The sequence below is a fragment of the Lolium perenne genome, chromosome 1 (genome assembly GCF_019359855.2).
Source record: "Lolium perenne isolate Kyuss_39 chromosome 1, Kyuss_2.0, whole genome shotgun sequence".
Taxonomy (NCBI): Eukaryota; Viridiplantae; Streptophyta; class Magnoliopsida; order Poales; family Poaceae; genus Lolium; species Lolium perenne.
The window spans coordinates 58,351,506-58,372,658 of NC_067244.2; the positions used below are offsets into that span (position 1 = coordinate 58,351,506).

Sequence of the window (21,153 nt, forward strand, 5' to 3'; positions counted from 1 at the left end):
CAAATTGTAGCTAACAACCTAGGAACGTTAGGATCTGCTTGAGATCTGATGTACGTCTGTTGTAAAGCCTTGAGCTGTACGTTTGCTATCCATCTATGAGTATATATACAGCAAGGACGTGACCCTTCAAGGCACGATCCATACCCTACCAAACTACGTGTTTTTCATGGTATCAGAGCCTACAATACAACTCGCCCAGATCGCATCTACCTATCCTTCCGCTGCGACGATGACTATCTCTGCGGAGAGCGATGCCTTGTCCTCTGCCAGGAGCAGCAGCAGTACGGGATCAAGGTTGGCGAACCCCAAGCTCTCCTTCGCCGCCGGTTCCTCGTCGTCCTCTTCCGCCGGGCCGTTCAACTTCGCCCCGCTCATCACCGTCCGTCTTGGCGCCGAGAACTATCTCTATTGGCGCGCTCAGGTAACTCAAGTACTCCGAAGTCATCTACTTCTGGGTTTTGTTGATGGCAGCTTTCCCTGCCCGCCCGAGGAAATCGACAACCCCAAGGCCGCCGATGATGCGACGGCCCCTCGCCGCGTCTACAACCCCGAGTACTCGGCGTGGCACCAACAAGATGCAGCGATTCTCTCCGCCATCATGTCCACGTCAAGTGAGGCTGTGCAAGGCCTCATCCTCTTCTCCAGCACCTCCCAGGAGGCGTGGTCCGCCCTCGCCGCCAGCTTCTCCTCGCAAACTACTGCGAGGTTCATGGCCATCCGTCGCCAGCTTCAGGAGACGAAGAAACTCGAGCTCTCCATCACCACCTACTTCAACAAAATCAAGGCCATGTCCGACACCCTTACCTCCATCGGCCAGCCCCTGCGTCCGGAGGAGTTCATCGGCTATGTCCTCGATGGCCTGGACGATGACTATGATCCCCTCGTCGCGGTCATCACCAACCGGACCACTCCGATTCCGGTACGTGATCTGCTCGCGCAGCTCCAGAGTATGGAGCAACGAGTGGAGGCTCGTAAGGCCGAGCTTCAAGGCGGTCATGGCGGCTTCTCCGCCAACTCCTCCTACCGCAGCAGCAAGAACTCCTTCCGCCCTGACTTCCGCTCGGGTGCGGATCAGCGGAACCCGCCCAAGCCGTTCTACACCAACAAACCTGCTGGCGGCTCAAGTGGTGGCTTCCAATCTGGAGCAGGCGGAGGCTCGCGTGGTGCTCCTCAATCTGGTGGAGGTGGCGGCTTCCAATCTGGAGGAGGTGGCGCCTTCCAATCTGGAGGAGGTGCACGTTCTGGTGGAGGCAGCGGTAACCGGCCTATTTGTCAGATCTGTGACAAGGCCGGGCACATCGCATCCCGCTGCTTCAAACGCTTCAAACAAGAGTACCTCGGTGTGGATAATGATGGACGCTACATGGACCGTCAAGTGGCTGCAGCTACCACTCATGGCCATGGTCACACCTCTTCTCACTCGGTTGATCCGGGGTGGTACATGGACACCGGCGCCACCGACCATCTCACCAACGAGCTCGACAAACTCACGGTGAAGGAGAACTACCGCGGCAATGATCAAGTCCACGCCGCAAACGGGAATGGTATGCAAATTCATCATATTGGCCATTCTAGTCTTCCTACTCCTTCATCTCAATCTCTGCACCTTAAAGGAGTTTTACATGTTCCATCCGTTACTCGTAGCCTTTTGTCGGTTCGTCGATTCACTTTAGACAACAGAGTTTTCTTTGAGTTTCACTCTCATTTTTTCTTTGTCAAGGATCGGGACACGAGGGCCATACTCCTTAGCGGTCGGTGTTACGGAGGTCTTTATCGCCTTGATGACTCTCCTGCAAAACAAGTCTTCAGTGGAATAAAGGTGTCACGCGAGAAGTGGCACTGTCGTTTAGGACATCCAGCTACCCCCATAGTTCAACACATATTGCATCATCGCCAGCTTCCTTCATTAGATTTGCATAATAATGTAATTTGTGATGCTTGTCAACAAGGCAAAAGTCATCAATTGCCATTTTCCCTTTCCACTCATGTAGTTTCAGCACCACTTGAGATTATTTATTCCGATGTATGGGGTCCTGCTCAAACCTCTGTTAGTGGACTGATGGCGTGTAACTCACACGTTCGTTGGGAACCCCAAGAGGAAGGTATGATGAGCACAACAGCAAGTTTTCCCTCAGAAAGAAACCAAGGTTTATCGAACCAGGAGGAGCCAAGAAGCACGTTGAAGGTTGATGGCGGCGGGATGTAGTGCGGCGCAACACCAGGGATTCCGGCGCCAACGTGGAACCTGCACAACACAACCAAAGTACTTTGTCCCAACGAAACAGTGAGGTTGTCAATCTCACCGGCTTGCTGTAACAAAGGATTAACCGTATTGTGTGGAAGATGATTGTTTGCAGAAAACAGTAGAACAAGTATTACAGTAGATTGTATTTCAGTAAAGAGAATTGGACCGGGGTCCACAGTTCACTAGAGGTGTCTCTCCCATAAGACAAACAGCATGTTGGGTGAACAAATTACAGTTGGGCAATTGACAAATAAAGAGAGCATGACCATGCACATACATATCATGATGAGTATAGTGAGATTTAATTGGGCATTACGACAAAGTACATAGACCGCCATCCAACTGCATCTATGCCTAAAAAGTCCACCTTCAGGTTATCATCCGAACCCCCTCCAGTATTAAGTTGCAAAGCAACAGACAATTGCATTAAGTATGGTGCGTAATGTAATCAACAACTACATCCTTAGACATAGCATCAATGTTTTATCCCTAGTGGCAACAGCACAACACAACCTTAGAACTTTCTCACATCGTCCTGTGTCAATGCAGGCATGAACCCACTATCGAGCATAAATACTCCCTCTTGAAGTTACAAGCATCTACTTGGCCAGAGCATCTACTAGTAATGGAGAGCATGCAAGATAATAAACAACACATAGATATAACTTTGATAATCAACATAACAAGTATTCTCTATTCATCGGATCCCAACAAACACAACATATAGGATTACAGATAGATGATCTTGATCATGTTAGGCAGCTCACAAGATCCGACAATGATAGCACAATGGGGAGAAGACAACCATCTAGCTACTGCTATGGACCCATAGTCCAGGGGTAGACTACTCACACATCACACCGGAGGCGACCATGGCGGCATAGAGTCCTCCGGGAGATGATTCCCCTCTCCGGCAGGGTGCCGGAGGAGATAATTTCTGGAGTGACATGCCATCATAATCTTGATCATACTATTTGTAAAGCATATGTAGTGAATGCAGCGATCAAAACAATGTATATGACATGAGTAAACAAGTGAATCATAAAGCAAAGACTTTTCATGAATAGCACTTCCAGACAAGCATCAATAAGTCTTGCATAAGAGTTAACTCATAAAGCAATAATTCAAAGTAAAGGCATTGAAGCAACACAAAAGAAGATTAAGTTTCAGCGGTTGCTTTCAACTTGTAACATGTATATCTCATGGATATTGTCAACATAGAGTAATATAATAAGTGCAATAAGCAAGTATGTAGGAATCAATGCACAGTTCACACAAGTGTTTGCTTCTTGAGGTGGAGAGAAATAGGTGAACTGACTCAACATTGAAAGTAAAAGAATTGTCCTCCATAGAGGAAAAGCATCGATTGCTATATTTGTGCTAGAGCTTTGATTTTGAAAACATGAAACAATTTTGTCAACGGTAGTAATAAAGCATATGTATCATGTAAATTATATCTTATAAGTTGCAAGCCTCATGCATAGTGTACTAATAGTGCCCGCACCTTGTCCTAATTAGCTTGGACTACCGGATCATCACAATGCACATGTTTTGACCAAGTGTCACAAAGGGGTACCTCTATGCCGCCTGTACAAAGGTCTAAGGAGAAAGCTCGCATTGGATTTCTCGCTATTGATTATTCTTCAACTTAGACATCCATACCGGGACAACATAGACAACAGATAATGGACTCCTCTTTTATGCATAAGCATGTAACAACAATTAATAATTTTCTCATTTGAGATTGAGGATATATGTCTAAAACTGAAACTTCCACCATGGATCATGGCTTTAGTTAGCGGCCCAATGTTCTTCTCTAACAACATGCATGCTTAACCATAAGGTGGTAGATCTCTCTTACTTCAGACAAGACGGACATGCATAGCAACTCACATGAAATTCAACAAAGAATAGTTGATGGCGTCCCCAGTGAACATGGTTATCGCACAACAAGCAACTTAATAAGAGATAAAGTGCATAATTACATATTCAATACCACAATAGTTTTTAAGCTATTTGTCCCATGAGCTATATATTGCAAAGGTGAATGATGGAATTTTAAAGGTAGCACTCAAGCAATATACTTTGGAATGGCGGAAAATACCATGTAGTAGGTAGGTATGGTGGACACAAATGGCATAGTGGTTGGCTCAAGTATTTTGGATGCATGAGAAGTATTCCCTCTCGATACAAGGTTTAGGCTAGCAAAGCTTATTTGAAACAAACACAAGGATGAACCGGTGCAGCAAAACTCACATAAAAGACATATTGAAAACATTATAAGACTCTACACCATCTTCCTTGTTGTTCAAACTCAATACTAGAAATTATCTAGACCTTAGAGGAACCAAATATGCAAACCAAATTTTAGCATGCTCTATGTATTTCTTCATTAATGGGTGCAAAGCATATGATGCAAGAGCTTAAACATGAGCACAACAATTGCCAAGTATCACATTACCCCAAGACATTAATAGCAATTACTACATGTATCATTTTCCAATTCCAACCATATAACAATTTAACGAAGAAGAAACTTCGCCATGAATACTATGAGTAGAAACCAAGGACATACTTGTCCATATGCTACAGCGGAGCGTGTCTCTCTCCCATATAGTGAATGCTAGGATACATTTTATTCAAACAAAACAAAAACAAAAACAAACCGACGCTCCAAGAAAAAGCACATAAGATGTGATGGAATAAAAATATAGTTTCAGAGGAGGAACCTGATAATGTTGTCGATGAAGAAGGGGATGCCTTGGGCATCCCCAAGCTTAGACGCTTGAGTCTTCTTAATATATGCAGGGGTGAACCACCGGGGCATCCCCAAGCTTAGAGCTTTCACTCTCCTTGATCATGTTGCATCATACTCCTCTCTTGATCCTTGAAAACTTCCTCCACACCAAACTCGAAACAACTCATTAGAGGGTTAGTGCACAATAAAAATTAACATATTCAGAGGTGACACAATCATTCTTAACACTTATGGACATTGCATAATGCTACTGGACATTAGTGGATCAAAGAAATTCATCCAACATAGCAAAAGAGACAATGCGAAATAAAAGGCAGAATCTGTCAAAACAGATCAGTTCGTATTGACGAATTTTAAAATGGCACCAGACTTGCTCAAATGAAAATGCTCAAATTGAATGAAAGTTGCGTACATATCTGAGGATCATGCACGTAAATTGGCTTAATTTTCTGAGCTACCTACAGGGAGGTGGACCCAGATTCGTGACAGCAAAGAAATCTGGAACTGCGCAGTAATCCAAGTCTAGTACTTACTTTTCTATCAACGGCTTAACTTGGCACAACAAAACACAAAACTAAGATAAGAAGAGGTTGCTACAGTAGTAAACAACTTCCAAGACACAAAATAAAAACAAAGTACTGTAGGTAAAAAACATGGGTTGTCTCCCATAAGCGCTTTTCTTTAACGCCTTTCAGCTAGGCGCAGAAAGTGTGTATCAAGTATTATCAAAGGGTGGTGCATTCTCAGCGGGGTGTGGAGTTTTCTCAACTAGGCATAGTATATTAGATACATAAGTTTTAGCATCTCCCTTTTCATTAGTCTTAGGCGTGCTACTCTCATCAAACAAATTTTCAGGAACAAGCCAAGCATAGTTATTTTCTAGTGCATCATTCATAGCTAAGAGTTTACATAGTATTGGTGCTTTGATCTCCCCACCATCATCAATATTATTAGTGTATCTTATTCTATCCATGTCCATCTTTTCAAGGAGACTAACAAAATTAGTATGAGAATCAAGCATATTAAATTTAGCAAAGACCTTTCTAGCTTCTCTTGCTAGACCACCAAATTCTCTAAGAAGGGTTTCTAAAACAAAATCTTTCTTTTCCCCTTCTTCCATATCACCAAGTGTGAGAAACATGTGTTGGATTATAGGATTAAGATTAATAAATTTAGTTTCCAACAGGCGAACTAAATGCGCAGCAGCAATTTCATAAGTAGGCGCAAGGTCTACCAAGTGTCTATCTTCAAAATTTTCAATGGTACTAACATGATTGAAAAATTCTTCTATATTATTTCTCCCAACTATAGACCCACGTCCTACCGGTATGTCTTTTGTGGTAAAATTAAAAGGAAACATGATGAAATAAGTAAAGTAACTGCAAGTAACTAATTTTTTTTTGTGTTTTTGATATAGCAAACAAGATAGCAAGTAAAGTAAAACTAGCAACTAATTTTTTTGTATTTTGATTTAGTGCAGCAAACAAAGTAGTAAATAAAACTAAGCAAGACAAAAACAAAGTAAAGAGATTGAGAAGTGGAGACTTCCCTTGCAGCGTGTCTTGATCTCCCCGGCAACGGCGCCAGAAATTTAGCTTGATGGCGTGTAACTCACACGTTCGTTGGGAACCCCAAGAGGAAGGTATGATGAGCACAGCAGCAAGTTTTCCTTCAGAAAGAAACCAAGGTTTATCGAACCAGGAGGAGCCAAGAAGCACGTTGAAGGTTGATGGTGGCGGGATGTAGTGCGGCGCAACACCAGGGATTCCGGCGTCAACGTGGAACCTGCACAACACAACCAAAGTACTTTGTCCCAACGAAACAGTGAGGTTGTCAATCTCACCGGCTTGCTGTAACAAAGGATTAACCGTATTGTGTGGAAGATGATTGTTTGCAGAAAATAGTAGAACAAGTATTGCAGTAGATTGTATTTCAGTAAAGAGAATTGGACCGGGGTCCACAGTTCACTAGAGGTGTCTCTCCCATAAGACAAACAGCATGTTGGGTGAACAAATTACAGTTGGGCAATTGACAAATAAAGAGAGCATGACCATGCACATACATATCATGATGAGTATAGTGAGATTTAATTGGGCATTACGACAAAGTACATAGACCGCCATCCAACTGCATCTATGCCTAAAAAGTCCACCTTCAGGTTATCATCCGAACCCCCTCCAGTATTAAGTTGCAAAGCAACAGACAATTGCATTAAGTATGGTGCGTAATGTAATCAACAACTACATCCTTAGACATAGCATCAATGTTTTATCCCTAGTGGCAACAGCACAACACAACCTTAGAACTTTCATCATCGTCCCAGGTGTCAATGCAGGCATGAACCCACTATCGAGCATAAATACTCCCTCTTGGAGTTACAAGCATCTACTTGGCCAGAGCATCTACTAGTAACGGAGAGCATGCAAGATCATAAACAACACATAGATATAACTTTAATAATCAACATAACAAGTATTCTCTATTCATCGGATCCCAACAAACGCAACATATAGGATTACAGATAGATGATCTTGATCATGTTAGGCAGCTCACAAGATCCGACAATGATAGCACAATGGGGAGAAGACAACCATCTAGCTACTGCTATGGACCCATAGTCCAGGGGTAGACTACTCACACATCACACCGGAGGCGACCATGGCGGCGTAGAGTCCTCCGGGAGATGATTCCCCTCTCCGGCAGGGTGCCGGAGGCGATCTCCTGGATCCCCCGAGATGGGATCGGCGGCGGCGGCGTCTCTGGAAGGTTTTCCGTATCGTGGCTCTCGGTACTGGGGGTTTCGTCACGGAGGCTTTAAGTATGCGGAAGGGTAGGTCAAGAGGGGGCACAGGGGCCCCACACCATAGGCCGGCGCGGCCAGGGGGGGCCACGCCGCCCTAGGGTTTGGGCATCCTGTGGCCCCACTTCGTTTCGTCTTCGGACTTCTGGAAGCTTCGTGGCAAAATAGGCCCCTGAGCGTTGATTTCGTCCAATTCCGAGAATATTTCCTTACTAGGATTTCTGAAACCAAAAACAGCAGAAAACAAAGAATCGGCACTTCGGCATCTTGTTAATAGGTTAGTTCCAGAAAATGCACGAATATGACATAAAGTGTGCATAAAACATGTAGATAACATCAATAATGTGGCATGGAACATAAGAAATTATCGATACGTCGGAGACGTATCATGGACACACTTATTATGTCAGTTTTATTGATGGATACAGTCGTTTTACTTGGTTATATCTTCTCAAACGCAAGAATGATGTCTTTGATATTTTCTTGCAATTCCAGCGTCATGTAGAACGTCTTCTCAATAGAAAAATAATCCATGTTCAAACTGATTGGGGAGGAGAGTACATTAAACTCAACCAATTCTTTAGTAATATTGGTATATCTCATCGAGTTTCTTGCCCGCACACACACCAACAAAATGGTACCGCAGAGCGTAAACATCGCCACATCGTGGAAACTGGCTTAACCCTTCTTGCTCATGCTTCGGTTCCTTTTCGCTTTTGGAGTGATGCATTTTCCACAGCATGCTTTCTCATCAATCGACTCCCTAGTCGCGTCATTAACATGCAAACTCCGTTGGAACGCCTTCTTGGCGAAGCGCCGGACTACACCTTTTTTCGTGTTTTCGGATGTGCGTGTTGGCCTCATCTTCGACCCTACAATAGCAAAAAGCTCGAATTTCGATCCAAAAAGTGTGTGTTTCTTGGCTATAGCTCCCTCCATAAAGGCTACAAATGTTTACATGTGCCCACTAATCGTGTTTACATATCCCGAGATGTTGTCTTTGATGAAGGCATTTTCCCATTCTCACAACTCCCTACTCATACATCTGAAAATACTGTTCATTCAGTTCCTAGTAGTGGCCAATTTGATGATATTGTGCATGCACCGTTGCTTTTACCTAACCACAGTGCAGGAATTGGAAGAGGAGCCCGTCTGGAACTCCTATCTCCAGCCATCAGCAATGATCACGTTGATGTGCATGTGCATGCCTCGCCTGGTGTACCAAGCCATGCTGGGTCGTGCGTCCCCGACCCGGATCCAGCCTCACCTGCACCAACTTCTTCAGGCCGTGATCTCCTGCTGGGTGTTTCCGAGCAGTCTCCAGCTCCTGGTCCGGAGCCAGTTCAGCGTCGTCTGGAATTTTCGCCCGCATCCACGCAGTCTGCTGCCGATTCATCACCTGGTCCTTCTGCTCCCGTGCCTGAGCCCATGGGCGTTGTTACACGGCTTCAGCGCGGTGTACGCCAGCCCAAACAACGCACAGACGGAACCATTGCCTGGACTGCCACCTGCATGGCGCATGCACTCTCGCGCGCGTCTGCCGAGCCTCGAAATCTCTCAGATGCTCTCAGTACTGCCCACTGGAAGTCAGCCATGGACGCAGAATATTCAGCGCTGCTTAAAAATGGTACATGGCAGCTTGTCCCTCCTCGTCCGGGTATTAATGTGATCGATTCTAAGTGGGTTTTCAAGATCAAGCATAATTCCGATGGCTCTATTGAACGCTATAAAGCACGGCTTGTGGCTAAGGGTTTCCGGCAGCGTTATGGACAAGATTATGAGGATACATTCAGTCCAGTTGTCAAGCATACTACAATCCGCCTATTATTGTCTCTTGCAGTGTGTCGCGGCTGGCACCTTCGCCAACTGGATATCCAAAATGCCTTTCTGAATGGTGTACTTGAGGAGGAAGTGTTCATGCGGCAACCTCCTGGATTTGAGGATCCTTTGCATCCTTCATACTTATGTCATCTTCAGAAGGCTATATATGGTCTCAAACAAGCTCCTCGTGCGTGGCATGCTAGACTCAGTTCTGTTCTTGGCTCACTTGGTTTTCGAGCATCCACTGCTGATACATCTTTGTTCATCCTCTGTCGGACAGGTCTCACTATGTTCCTCCTTGTATATGTTGATGATATAATTGTTGTCAGTTCTTCATCTTCTGCTACTGCTCGGTTAATTCTTGAGATGAGTTCTGCATTCGCAGTCAAGGATTTGGGCCCCCTTCACTATTTTCTTGGCACTGAGGTTCACCGTCAGACTTCTGGAGGTCTTCTTCTCACTCAGAAGAAATATTCACTGGAGCTTCTTCAGCGTGCTAATATGCTTAAGTGTACGCCAGCTTCCACTCCTATGACTGTTGTTGACCGGCTTTCTGCACATGAGGGCACGCCGCTTTCTGCTGATGATGCCACTCGCTATCGCAGCATTGTTGGAGGGTTACAATATCTCACTCTCACCCGTCCAGATATTTCTTTTGCTGTCAACAAAGTATGTCAATATTTGCAGGCTCCTAGGGATCCTCATTGGACAGCTGTCAAACGCATCCTTCGGTTTGTTAAGTTCACAATGGGCCATGGCTTGACTCTTCGCCGTACTTCAAACACTCTCTTGTCAGCTTTTTCTGATGCGGATTGGGCTGGTAATATGGATGACAGGCGATCCACGGGGGGGCATGCCATCTTCTATGGTGGTAATTTGGTCGCCTGGGCTGCACGTAAGCAAGCTACTGTGTCTCGTTCTAGTACTGAGTCGGAATACAAGGCAGTAGCAAACGCAACAGCTGAAATTATTTGGGTACAGTCTCTTCTTCGGGAGTTGGGTTTTCCTCAAGCACGTATACCTATAATATGGTGTGACAACATTGGAGCTACCTATCTATCTTCCAATCCAGTGTTTCATGCTCGCACCAAGCATATAGAGGTTGATTTTCATTTTGTCAGAGAACGAGTGGCTCGAAAACAACTTCAGATCAAGTTCATCTCTTCGAAGGATCAAGTGGCAGATATATTCACAAAGCCTCTTCCTTTACCAGCTTTTGAAGCATGTAGACGCAATCTCAATCTGTCTCAGCCGGTTGAGATTGAGGGAGGATGATAAACAATATAATTGTAACGTTGTAACAAATTGTAGCTAACAACCTAGGAACGTTAGGATCTGCTTGAGATCTGATGTACGTCTGTTGTAAAGCCTTGAGCTGTACGTTTGCTATCCATCTATGAGTATATATACAGCAAGGACGTGACCCTTCAAGGCACGATCCATACCCTACCAAACTACGTGTTTTTCAGGAAAATCCGAAGGGCTACCAAGAGGGAGCTACGTAGAAGTTTCCAGTAGAGAGTAGAACTTGCAGGCAGCTCCACGTACGTCCTCGTCACCCCGTGCTGGCTAGATGACCCTTTGTATTTCTCATAATTGTCACTTTCGGCCTGATTGCAGCCCCTTCACAGCTCTCGAATTAATTTCTTAGTAATAGATGTATGCCTGTCATGAGAGCAGCATTTGGCGCAAATACAGGAGCGTCCAAGCTCTCTAGATGTTTCCAAGAAAACAGTGTTTGCTCAAGGAAGTAGATGGGAAATGCACGTGTGCCGTTATTTGTTCCTATTCCTTACAGTGGTTTTGGGACTTGTAGAGAAGGTGAATGAGAATCACTAGGATGTGCATACGCGCTTGAGGATCTAGCAAGATAGTATAGAGTATGGACAACGGTTAACAAGATGGAGATGGAATTAAGGTTGTGCTAATGAAGAATGTGTTTTGGTACACGCACTGGTGGAAAAACAGGCTTCGGGTGAGCCCCATAAGTCGCGATGCTGCAGGAACCGCGACTAATGGTACCTTTAGTCGCGGTTCGGGAGGAGAACCGCGACCAAAGGCCTGGGCCCAGGGCGCTCGGTGGCCAGCCGGTGCACGTGGGGGGTCTTTAGTCGCGGTTGGCCAGGCCAACCGCGACTAAAGGTGCCCGAAGGCCTTTAGTCGCGGTTGGCCAGGCCAACCGGGACTAAAGCCCCTCCCCTATATATACCCACCCAGCAGCCAACACTTAGCCATTTGGTGCCATTCTCTTCACAAGCTTCACAAGTGGGTGTTAGGTTTGCTTTTGGTTCCTCTTATGCACATAAGGTGTTTGATGAAATGCCCCAAGAGCATGAAACAAACATGATATGAAGTGTTGGAGCCACACTTGAGCTTTCTCATTTATTTTTTCCTCCTCGGTCGCGGTTAGCAACTTGAACCTTTGATGTGTCGTTGATAAAATGTGCATGTGTGTGTAGTTCATTGTTTAATTTATATTGTTTGTAGCTAGTTAGTTTAACAAATGCATGATGGTTAATTATATATTTTATATTATAATAATGCAGATGAATCGACAATGGATGTACGGTAACCGACTCTCCGGCGAGTTCAGTGCGGGTTTGAAAGATTTCCTCGTAGTGGCTAATGCGAACAAGCAGGGGGGTTTTGTTATCTGTCCATGTGTTAAATGTAAGAATCAGAATGGTTACTCTTCCTCAAGAGATGTTCACATGCACCTGCTTCGGCACGGTTTCATGCCAAGCTATAATTGTTGGACCAAGCATGGAGAAAGAGGGGTTATAATGGAAGAAGATGAAGAAGGGGATGATTTCATCGATGAAAGCTATCTTGCTCATTTCGGTGATACTTTCATGGAGGATGCTAAAGGTGAAGGGGAAGGTGAAGGGGAAGGTGAAGAAGAGGCACGTGATGATGATCCCGTTGATGATCTTGGTTGGACCATTGCTGATGCACGGAGACGCTGCGAAACTGAAAAAGAGAGGGAGAATTTGGATCGCATGTTAGAGGATCACAGGAAGGCGCTGTACCCCGGATGCGATGATGGTCTGAAAAAGCTGGGCTGCACACTGGATTTGCTGAGATGGAAGGCACAGGCAGGTGTAGCTGACTCGGCATTTGAAAACTTGCTGAAAATGTTGAAGAATATATTTCCAAAGAATAACGAGTTGCCCGCCACTACGTACGAAGCAAAGAAGGTTGTGTGCCCTCTAGGTTTAGAGGTTCTGAAGATACATGCATGCATCAACGACTGCATCCTCTACCGCGGTGAATACGAGAATTTGAATGAATGCCCGGTATGCACTGCATTGCGTTATAAGATCAGAGGCGATGACCCTGGTGACGACGATGTTGAGGGCCAGAAACCCAGGAAGAGGGTTCCCGCCAAGGTGATGTGGTATGCTCCTATAATACCACGGTTGAAACGTCTGTTCAGGAACAAAGAGCATGCCAACTTGTTGCGATGGCACAAAGAGGACCGTAAGTCGGACGGGGAGTTGAGACACCCCGCAGATGGAACGCAATGGAGAGTTCAAAGATTTTGCAGCTGACGCAAGGAACATAAGATTTGGTCTAAGTACGGATGGCATGAATCCTTTTGGCGAGCAGAGCTCCAGCCATAGTACCTGGCCCGTGACTCTATGCATCTACAACCTTCCTCCTTGGTTGTGCATGAAGCGGAAGTTCATTATGATGCCAGTGCTCATCCAAGGTCCGAAGCAACCCGGCAACGACATCGATGTGTACCTAAGGCCATTAGTTGATGAACTTTTACAGCTGTGGGGCAGACCTGGTGTCCGTGTGTGGGATGAGCACAAAGAAGAGGAATTTGACCTACGAGCGTTGCTTTTCGTAACCATCAACGATTGGCCTGCTCTTAGTAACCTTTCGGGATCACAAATAAGGGATACAATGCATGCACGCACTGCTTACATGAGACTGAAAGTGTACATTTGCCAAATTGTAAGAAGAACGTGTACCTTGGGCATCGTCGATTTCTTCCGAAAGGTCATCTAGTAAGAAAGAAAGGCAAGCATTACAACGGCAAGGCAGATCACCGGCTGAAGCCTGCGGAACACACTGGTGCTGAGGTATTTGATATGGTCAAGGATTTGAAAGTCATCTTTGGAAAGGGTCCTGGCGGACAATCGATTCGAAGGGAGCCGACGGGCACGTAGCCATGTGGAAGAAGAAATCTATATTCTGGGAGCTAGAATATTGGAAAGTCCTAGAAGTCCGCTCTGCAATCGACGTGATGCATGTTACGAAGAATATTTGCGTGAACATCCTAAGCTTCTTGGGCGTGTATGGGAAGTCAAATGATACAAAGGAAGCACGGCAGGACCAGCAAAGTTTGAAAGACCCTGATGACCGGCATCCGGAACGGTTTCAAGGTCGTGCCAGCTACGCTCTGACCAAAGAAGAGAATGTCATCTTTTTTGAATGCCTGAGCAGTATGAAGGTCCCGTCAGGATTCTCGTCCAATATAAAGGGAATAATAAACATGGCGGAGAAAAAGTTCCAAAACCTGAAGTCTCACGACTGCCATGTGATTATGACGCAATTGCTTCCGATTGCTTTGAGGGGCTCTGCCGGAAAATGTTCGATCGCCCATTGTGAAGCTATGTGCATTCCTCAATGCAATCTCTCGAAGGTAATCAATCCGGAAGTTCTACCACGGTTACAGAACGATGTGATCCAATGTCTTGTCGCTTTCGAGTTGGTGTTCCCGCCATCCTTCTTCAATATTATGACGCACCTCCTGGTTCACCTAGTCGATGAGATTTCCATTCTCGGTCTGTATTTCTACACAATATGTTCCCCTTCGAGAGGTTCATGGGAATATTAAAGAAATATGTTCGTAACCGTGCTAGGCCGAGAAGGAAGCATCGCCAAGGGCTATGGAAATGAGGAGGTAATTGAGTTTTGTGTTGACTTTGTTCCTGACCTTAAGCCGATTGGTCTTCCTCAATCGCGGCACGAGGGGAGACTAAGTGGAAAAGGCACGATCGGAAGGAAATCAATGATATGTATGGACGGCCATTCTCTCGATCGAAGCACACCACACAGTTCTGACCAATTCCAGCTTGGTGGCTCCGTACTTTGAGAAACACAAGAATATTTTACGCTCGGACAACCCCGGAAGCCCGAATCTCGGATTAGGAAGGCCCACATGGAGACTTTCGGCAGTTGGTTGAGAAAACATTTAATGAGTGACAATAAGGTTGTAGATCAGCTGAACATGTTGGCCAAGACACCATCTTCGACTATAACGACTTTCCAAGGGTACGAGATAAATGGGAATACATTTTACACGATCGCCCAAGATAAAAAGAGCACCAACCAAAACAGTGGTGTCCGCTTTGATGCAGCAACCGAGAATGGGCAAAAGGTCACATATTATGGTTACATAGAGGAGATATGGGAACTTGACTATGGACCCTCCTTTAGGGTCCCTTTGTTCCGGTGCAAATGGTTCAAGCTAACAGGAGGTGGGGTAAAGGTGGACCAGCAATACGGAATGACAATGGTGGATTTCAACAATCTTGGTTACCTTGACGAACCATTCGTCCTAGCGAAAGATGTCGCTCAGGTTTTCTATGTGAAGGACATGAGTAGCAAACCGAGGAAACGGAAAGATAAGAAAACGATCAGTACATCATGCGATGATCCAAAGCGCCACATTGTTCTTTCAGGGAAAAGAAACATCGTGGGAGTGGAGGACAAGACAGACATGTCAGAAGATTATAATATGTTTGCTGAAATTCCGCCCTTCAAAGTGAACACCGACCCAAGCATTAAGTTAAATGATGAGGATGCTCCATGGATACGGCACAATCGTAAGCAAGCAGGGACACAAGGGAAGAAATGATGTGTAATAATTTATTGTACCAAACTTTGTTGAATGAATCATGTGAAATATATTACCCGTGATGTGTTTGGTGTCCATTTTCGAATGATTCAATTGACTCGAGATAGCACTGATGATACATGAAATTTGGAGTGACTAAGTCATACTCCTGCATGCATACATGAAATTTGGAGTGACTAAGTCATACTCCTGCATACAGGAAATGGAAATTTGGAGTGACTAAGTCATACTCCTGCATACATGAAATTTGGAGTGATTTAGTCATACTCCTGCCTAGGCGTATAATATGTATACTCGTAGTCTTCATAGCCGCCACCATTGTACTGGTAGTCGTCGCCTTCTAAGTTGCCGGCGTCGTCGTCGCTGCTGTCGTCGCTGTCGTCGGGCGGCGCTCGTGGCTCGAACTGAGGGTAGCGCAGGCGGGGGATATCGCCGGCCGTGATGTAGTCCATGACGCTCTGCAGAGTCCGGCCGTACCACCATAGCCGACGGCCGGCCTCGTGGAAGTTTCCGGAGGCGCACCGTCCTCCTCATACCTGGCGAGCGCCCTCTCACGCCGATTGATGAAGAAGGCGTCCCAAGTATGCTGGTTATCGGGATGCCAGCGGGGATTCATCCGCTGCTCCGGCGTGAGGTCGAGGTAGTAGTGGTTCGTGATGGCCGCCCGGCGCGCAGTACCCTGAGGGACGGGAGGGACCGGCACGCCGCCGGCGCTTAGGCTCCAGCCGGCAGGGACGCGGTAGCCCGGAGGGCAAGAGTAGTTCGAGGCGCAAAGCTCCTCCACCTGCTTGTAGGTTAGAGAGGGTGCGGTGGAAGCCATGAGAGAGTGATGAGAGATTGTAGAGATGTGATGCTGGCCAAGCCGGGCTACCTATATGTAGTGACAAATGGCGGGAAAAATGGGAGCGGGAAGACAGGAGGCGGGAAGAAAGAGGCGGGGAGAAAGTGGCGGGAAGAAATTGGCGGGAAAAAATTGGCGGGAAGAAAGAGGCCGGAAGAAATTGGCGGGAAATAATTGGCGGGAAGAAAGAGGCGGGAAGACAGGGAAGAAATGACGGGAAGACGAGGAGGGAAGAGGGGGTCGGCGGAAAGAGGCAGGAAGAGGGGGCCAACGAACTTTTGAATTGAATTAGTTTTATTTTTAAGAATTTTTGATAATTTGTATTTTTAAACATTTTGAATTGAATTAGTTTTATTTTTATGAATTTTTTGATATATTATTTGTATTTTTAAGATTTTGAATTGAATTAGTTTTATTTTTATGAATTTTTTGATATATTATATGTATTTTAAACATTTTGAATTGAATTAGTTTTATTTTTATGAATTTTTTGATATATTATTTGTATTTTTAACATATTGAAATGAATTAGTTTTATTTTTCTGATTTTTTTGATATATAATTTGTATTTTAAACATTTTGAAATGAATTAGTTTTATTTTTCTGATTTTTTTGATATATAATTTGTATTTTAAACATTTTGAATTGAATTAGTTTTATTTTTCTTAATTTTTTGATATATTATTTGTATTTTTAACATATTGAAATGAATTAGTTTTATTTTTCTGATTTTTTTGATATATAATTTGAATTTTTAATATTTTGAATTGAATTAGTTTTATTTTTCTGAATTTTTTGATATATTATTTGTATTTTATGATTTTGAAAAAGAAAAGCAATTTGAAAAAAGACCTTTAGTCGCGGTTGGCCTCGCCAACCGCGACTAAAGGTCGCCAACCGCGACTAAAGGTCTCTGCGCGCGGGAACGGGAAAAACCCGCCGAAATACCTTTAGTCGCGGTTGGCGAGGCTAACCGCGACTAAAGGGTACCCTTTAGTCGCGGGTCGCCTCCCCAACCGCGACTAAAGGGGGGGGGGACTATAAATTCTAGCGCCGAACCGCCGCGTCGAACACTTCGCCATCGTCTTCATCGCGCGCCTGGAGGAGGGAGATCGTCGCCTGGAGGATCCGCACGCCGTACCGCCGTTCGTCTCCGCGCCGCCGTACCGCCGCCGTTCGTCTCCGCGCCGCCGTTCGTCTCCGCGCCGCCCTTCCTCCTTCTCCGCCCTGCGCCCCTCCTCCTTCTCCGCCCTGCGCGCGCGCGCGACGACGTTTAGCCGGGGCCGCCGCTGGCCGCCGCACGCCTGCGCCCCTGCCGTATTGCCTCTTGCGCCCGGCCCCCTGCCTCGGCGCGCCCCCTGCCCTGCGCGCGCGCCGCGCTCCCCTGCCGCGGCCCCCCCGTTCGCCGGCCACAGAGAGAGGCGGCGCCGCCCCCCGTTCGACCGCCCGCGCGTTTTTTTTTCTTTTTTTGTTAAGGGAGAGGAAGAGAGATCGAGGGCCGGCCGCCGCCGGATTTTTTTTTTTTTTTGTTATGTTTGTTATTTTTAATTTTAACTATATACTTAACAAAAAAAACTTAAAATTTTGTAAACTTAACAAAAAGAACTATAAACTTAAAAAGAACTAAATTTTGTAAACTTAACAAAAAGAACTATAAACTTAAAAAGAACTTATCATAAAAGTTTTCGGGACTATATACTTAACAAAAAGAACTATAAACTTAAAAAGAACTAAATTTTAAGAACTTAAAAAGAACTATAAACTTAAAAAGAACTAAATTTTGTAAACTTAACAAAAAGAACTATAAACTTAAAAAGAACTTATCATAAAAGTTTTCGGGACTATATACTTAACAAAAAGAACTATAAACTTAAAAAGAACTAAATTTTAAGAACTTAAAAAGAACTAAATTTTAACTATATACTTAACAAAAAGAACTTAAAAAACTTAAAATTTTGTAATTTTGTAATTATGTTTGTTATTTTTAATTTTAACTATATAATTAACTATAACTCCTTCGTCGTTGTCGCCGTGGTGTCGCCGCCGTACCGTCGCCAACACCGTCAACGCCGTCAAACGCTACCTATTCATAAAAATGTAACGCCGTCAACGCTACCGCCTCTATTCAACGCGCCAACGCCAACGCCGTCAACGCGCCACCGCCACCGCGAGGGTTATGTGTCCTCGTCACCGCCACCGCCCTTTCGCCACCGCCCTTTCGCCACCGCCACCGTTCTCTCGGTCACGCGGTCACTACGTCCCCCCTCTCGCCTCCCGCTCGTCGCCCTCTCTGTTTATATGTAGAAGAGATGTGATAATGCATATACACAATTAATTTGTTTTGACTACATGTTTTCAGGACTGACATATGGCGGACGATAGAGCTGACCCGATTCTGGACAACTATGATCCGGACGCTGAAGACCATATGTTCGGCATCATAAAAGGCGATATTCCATATGTGCCGACCGGAGAAGAAGAAGATGATATCTCTTCTTATCTGAACCTTGAGGGTGAAGATGAAGGGCGCCGTCAGCAAGCAGATGATGCCGAAGAAACGTCGATAAACGACGATCTTCAATTGGAAGTAGCAACCACCTCCGGCGCCGAGGTATATATATATACATATTGAGCGTCTGGTGATACAAACTAACTGATTTGAATAAATGTGTGTGTACTAACGCGCGCGACTCTCTTTCTTATTTTAGCCCTCGGCCGGATCGTCGAAAAAATCGAGTACGTCATCAAAGCGTGGCGCAACCAAGACGATGAAACCAAACGAAACATGCACCATCGATGTTGTCGATGAAAAAACTGGCAGGCCGCTGGAGCCCAGCAAGAACGCCACCAAGTTTGTCAGCCAATGCGGAGCCGTTGTTAGAGACAACGTCTCGATCACCGTCCAGGAGTGGAATGAGCCAAAGAAGGCACGTCTTGGTTTCACTTTTGTCGATAAGAGAACAAAAAAAGATTGCTACAGGAAGCTTATGGAACATTTCGTTCTACCTCCGGAATACCGCAGATACGATGAGGCGGGTAACAAGATTCAGGAAAACAAGGAGAGGTGCAAGCTAGTCAAACAGTTCGCTCTTTCTAGGATGGCCAACGCATTCCAGAAATACAAGCAAAATCTAGCCCATGACTTTGTCAAGGAGGGCAAGACTCCGGATTTCAAAGGACAATATGAGAAACTGGAACATGATTGGCCAGAATTTGTGAAGCAAAAGAAATCGGAGCAGTTCCTTGAAATATCGAAAAAAAATAAGGAGAATGCGGCCAAGAAGGAGTACAATCATATCATGGGGCCAGGAGGGTATCGCTTTTGGCAGCCTAAGTGGGAGAAGATGGAGAACGAGCTGAGGGCGCGAGGAATCCGTCCAGGTACGGAGGGATGGGACCCAAGGGCCAAAAGCTGGTGGTACGGGCATGGGGGATCGCTGAACCCGGAGACAGGGGAGTGTGTTTATCAGGGCAAAATAATTACACCCACCCAAAAGCTTATTGAGGCAATGAGGGAGGCTCAAGAGGGGAGGATCAAGTTCAACAGAGAGAACGACGCCCTAACAAAAGCCCTCGGGAATCCTGAACACGGAGGACGTGTACGAGGCATGGGGCCCATTCCGTGGAAAGTAGGGTTCCCCCAGAACGATGACCCGTACGGTTACAGAAGCCGTAAGAGAAAGATGGATCGGGATGCAGATGTTGTGGCGAAGTTGGTAACGGAAATGGATGTGATGAAGAAAACCGTGAGTGTACTAGTCGCCGAAAGAGATGCAGCTCGGGCGCAGCATGAAGATCATCCAATGGATCTCGGAAGCCAGCAGCGGAGAAGAAGCAGCGTGGCTTCCACGGAGGCCTGATGTCTACGTTCCCCCTCCTTTCCTGTAGACAGTGTTGGGCCTCCAAGAGCAGAGGTTTGTAGAACAGCAGCAAGTTTTCCCTTAAGTGGATCACCCAAGGTTTATCGAACTCAGGGAGGAAGAGGTCAAAGATATCCCTCTCATGCAAACCTGCAACCACAAAGCAAGAAGTCTCTTGTGTCCCCAACACACCTAATAGGTGCACTAGTTCGGCGAAGAGATAGTGAAATACAGGTGGTATGAATAAGTATGAGCAGTAGCAACGGTGCCAGAAAAGTGCTTGGCGCGTAGTTGATGGTGGTGGTATTGCAGTAGTAGTAACACAGTAAAACAGTAAACAAGCAGTAGTAACTCAGTAGTATTTAGGAACAAGGCCTAGGGATTACACTTTCACTAGTGGACACTCTCAACATTGATCACATAACAGAATAGATAAATGCATACTCTACACTTTCGTTGGATGATGAACACATTGCGTAGGATTACACGAACCCTCAATGCCGGAGTTAACAAGCTCCACAATAATGCTCATGTTTAAGTAACCTTTAGTGTAAGATAGATCAACGCTACTAAACCAAGTACTAGCATAGCATGCACACTGTCACCTTCATGCATATGTAGGAGGAATAGATCACATCAATAATATCATAGCAATAGTTAACTCCATAATCTACAAGAGATCATGATCATAGCACAAACCAAGTACTAACACGGTGCACACACTGTCACCTTTACACACGTGCAGGAGGAATAGAACTACTTTAATAACACATCACTAGAGTAGCACATAGATAGTAGTGATACAAAACTCAGATGAATCTCAATCATGTAAAGCAGCTCATGAGATCATTGTATTGAAGTACATGGAGAGAGATTAACCACATAGCTACCGGTACAGCCCCGAGCCTCAGGGGTGAATTACTCCCTCCTCATCATGGGGGCAGCGATGGCGGTGA

General features: G+C 45.4%; 1 protein-coding gene across 1 annotated transcript; it reads left to right on the forward strand.

Moving 5' to 3' along the window:
• The first annotated feature begins 229 nt into the window (after positions 1-229).
• LOC139832247 (uncharacterized) lies at positions 230-10,899 on the forward strand. Its single transcript, XM_071821904.1, has 2 exons — positions 230-1,544; positions 8,870-10,899. The coding sequence occupies exons 1-2, from the start codon at positions 230-232 to the stop codon at positions 10,897-10,899; spliced, it is 3,345 nt and encodes a 1,114-aa protein (XP_071678005.1).
• Positions 10,900-21,153: the final 10,254 nt, after the last annotated feature.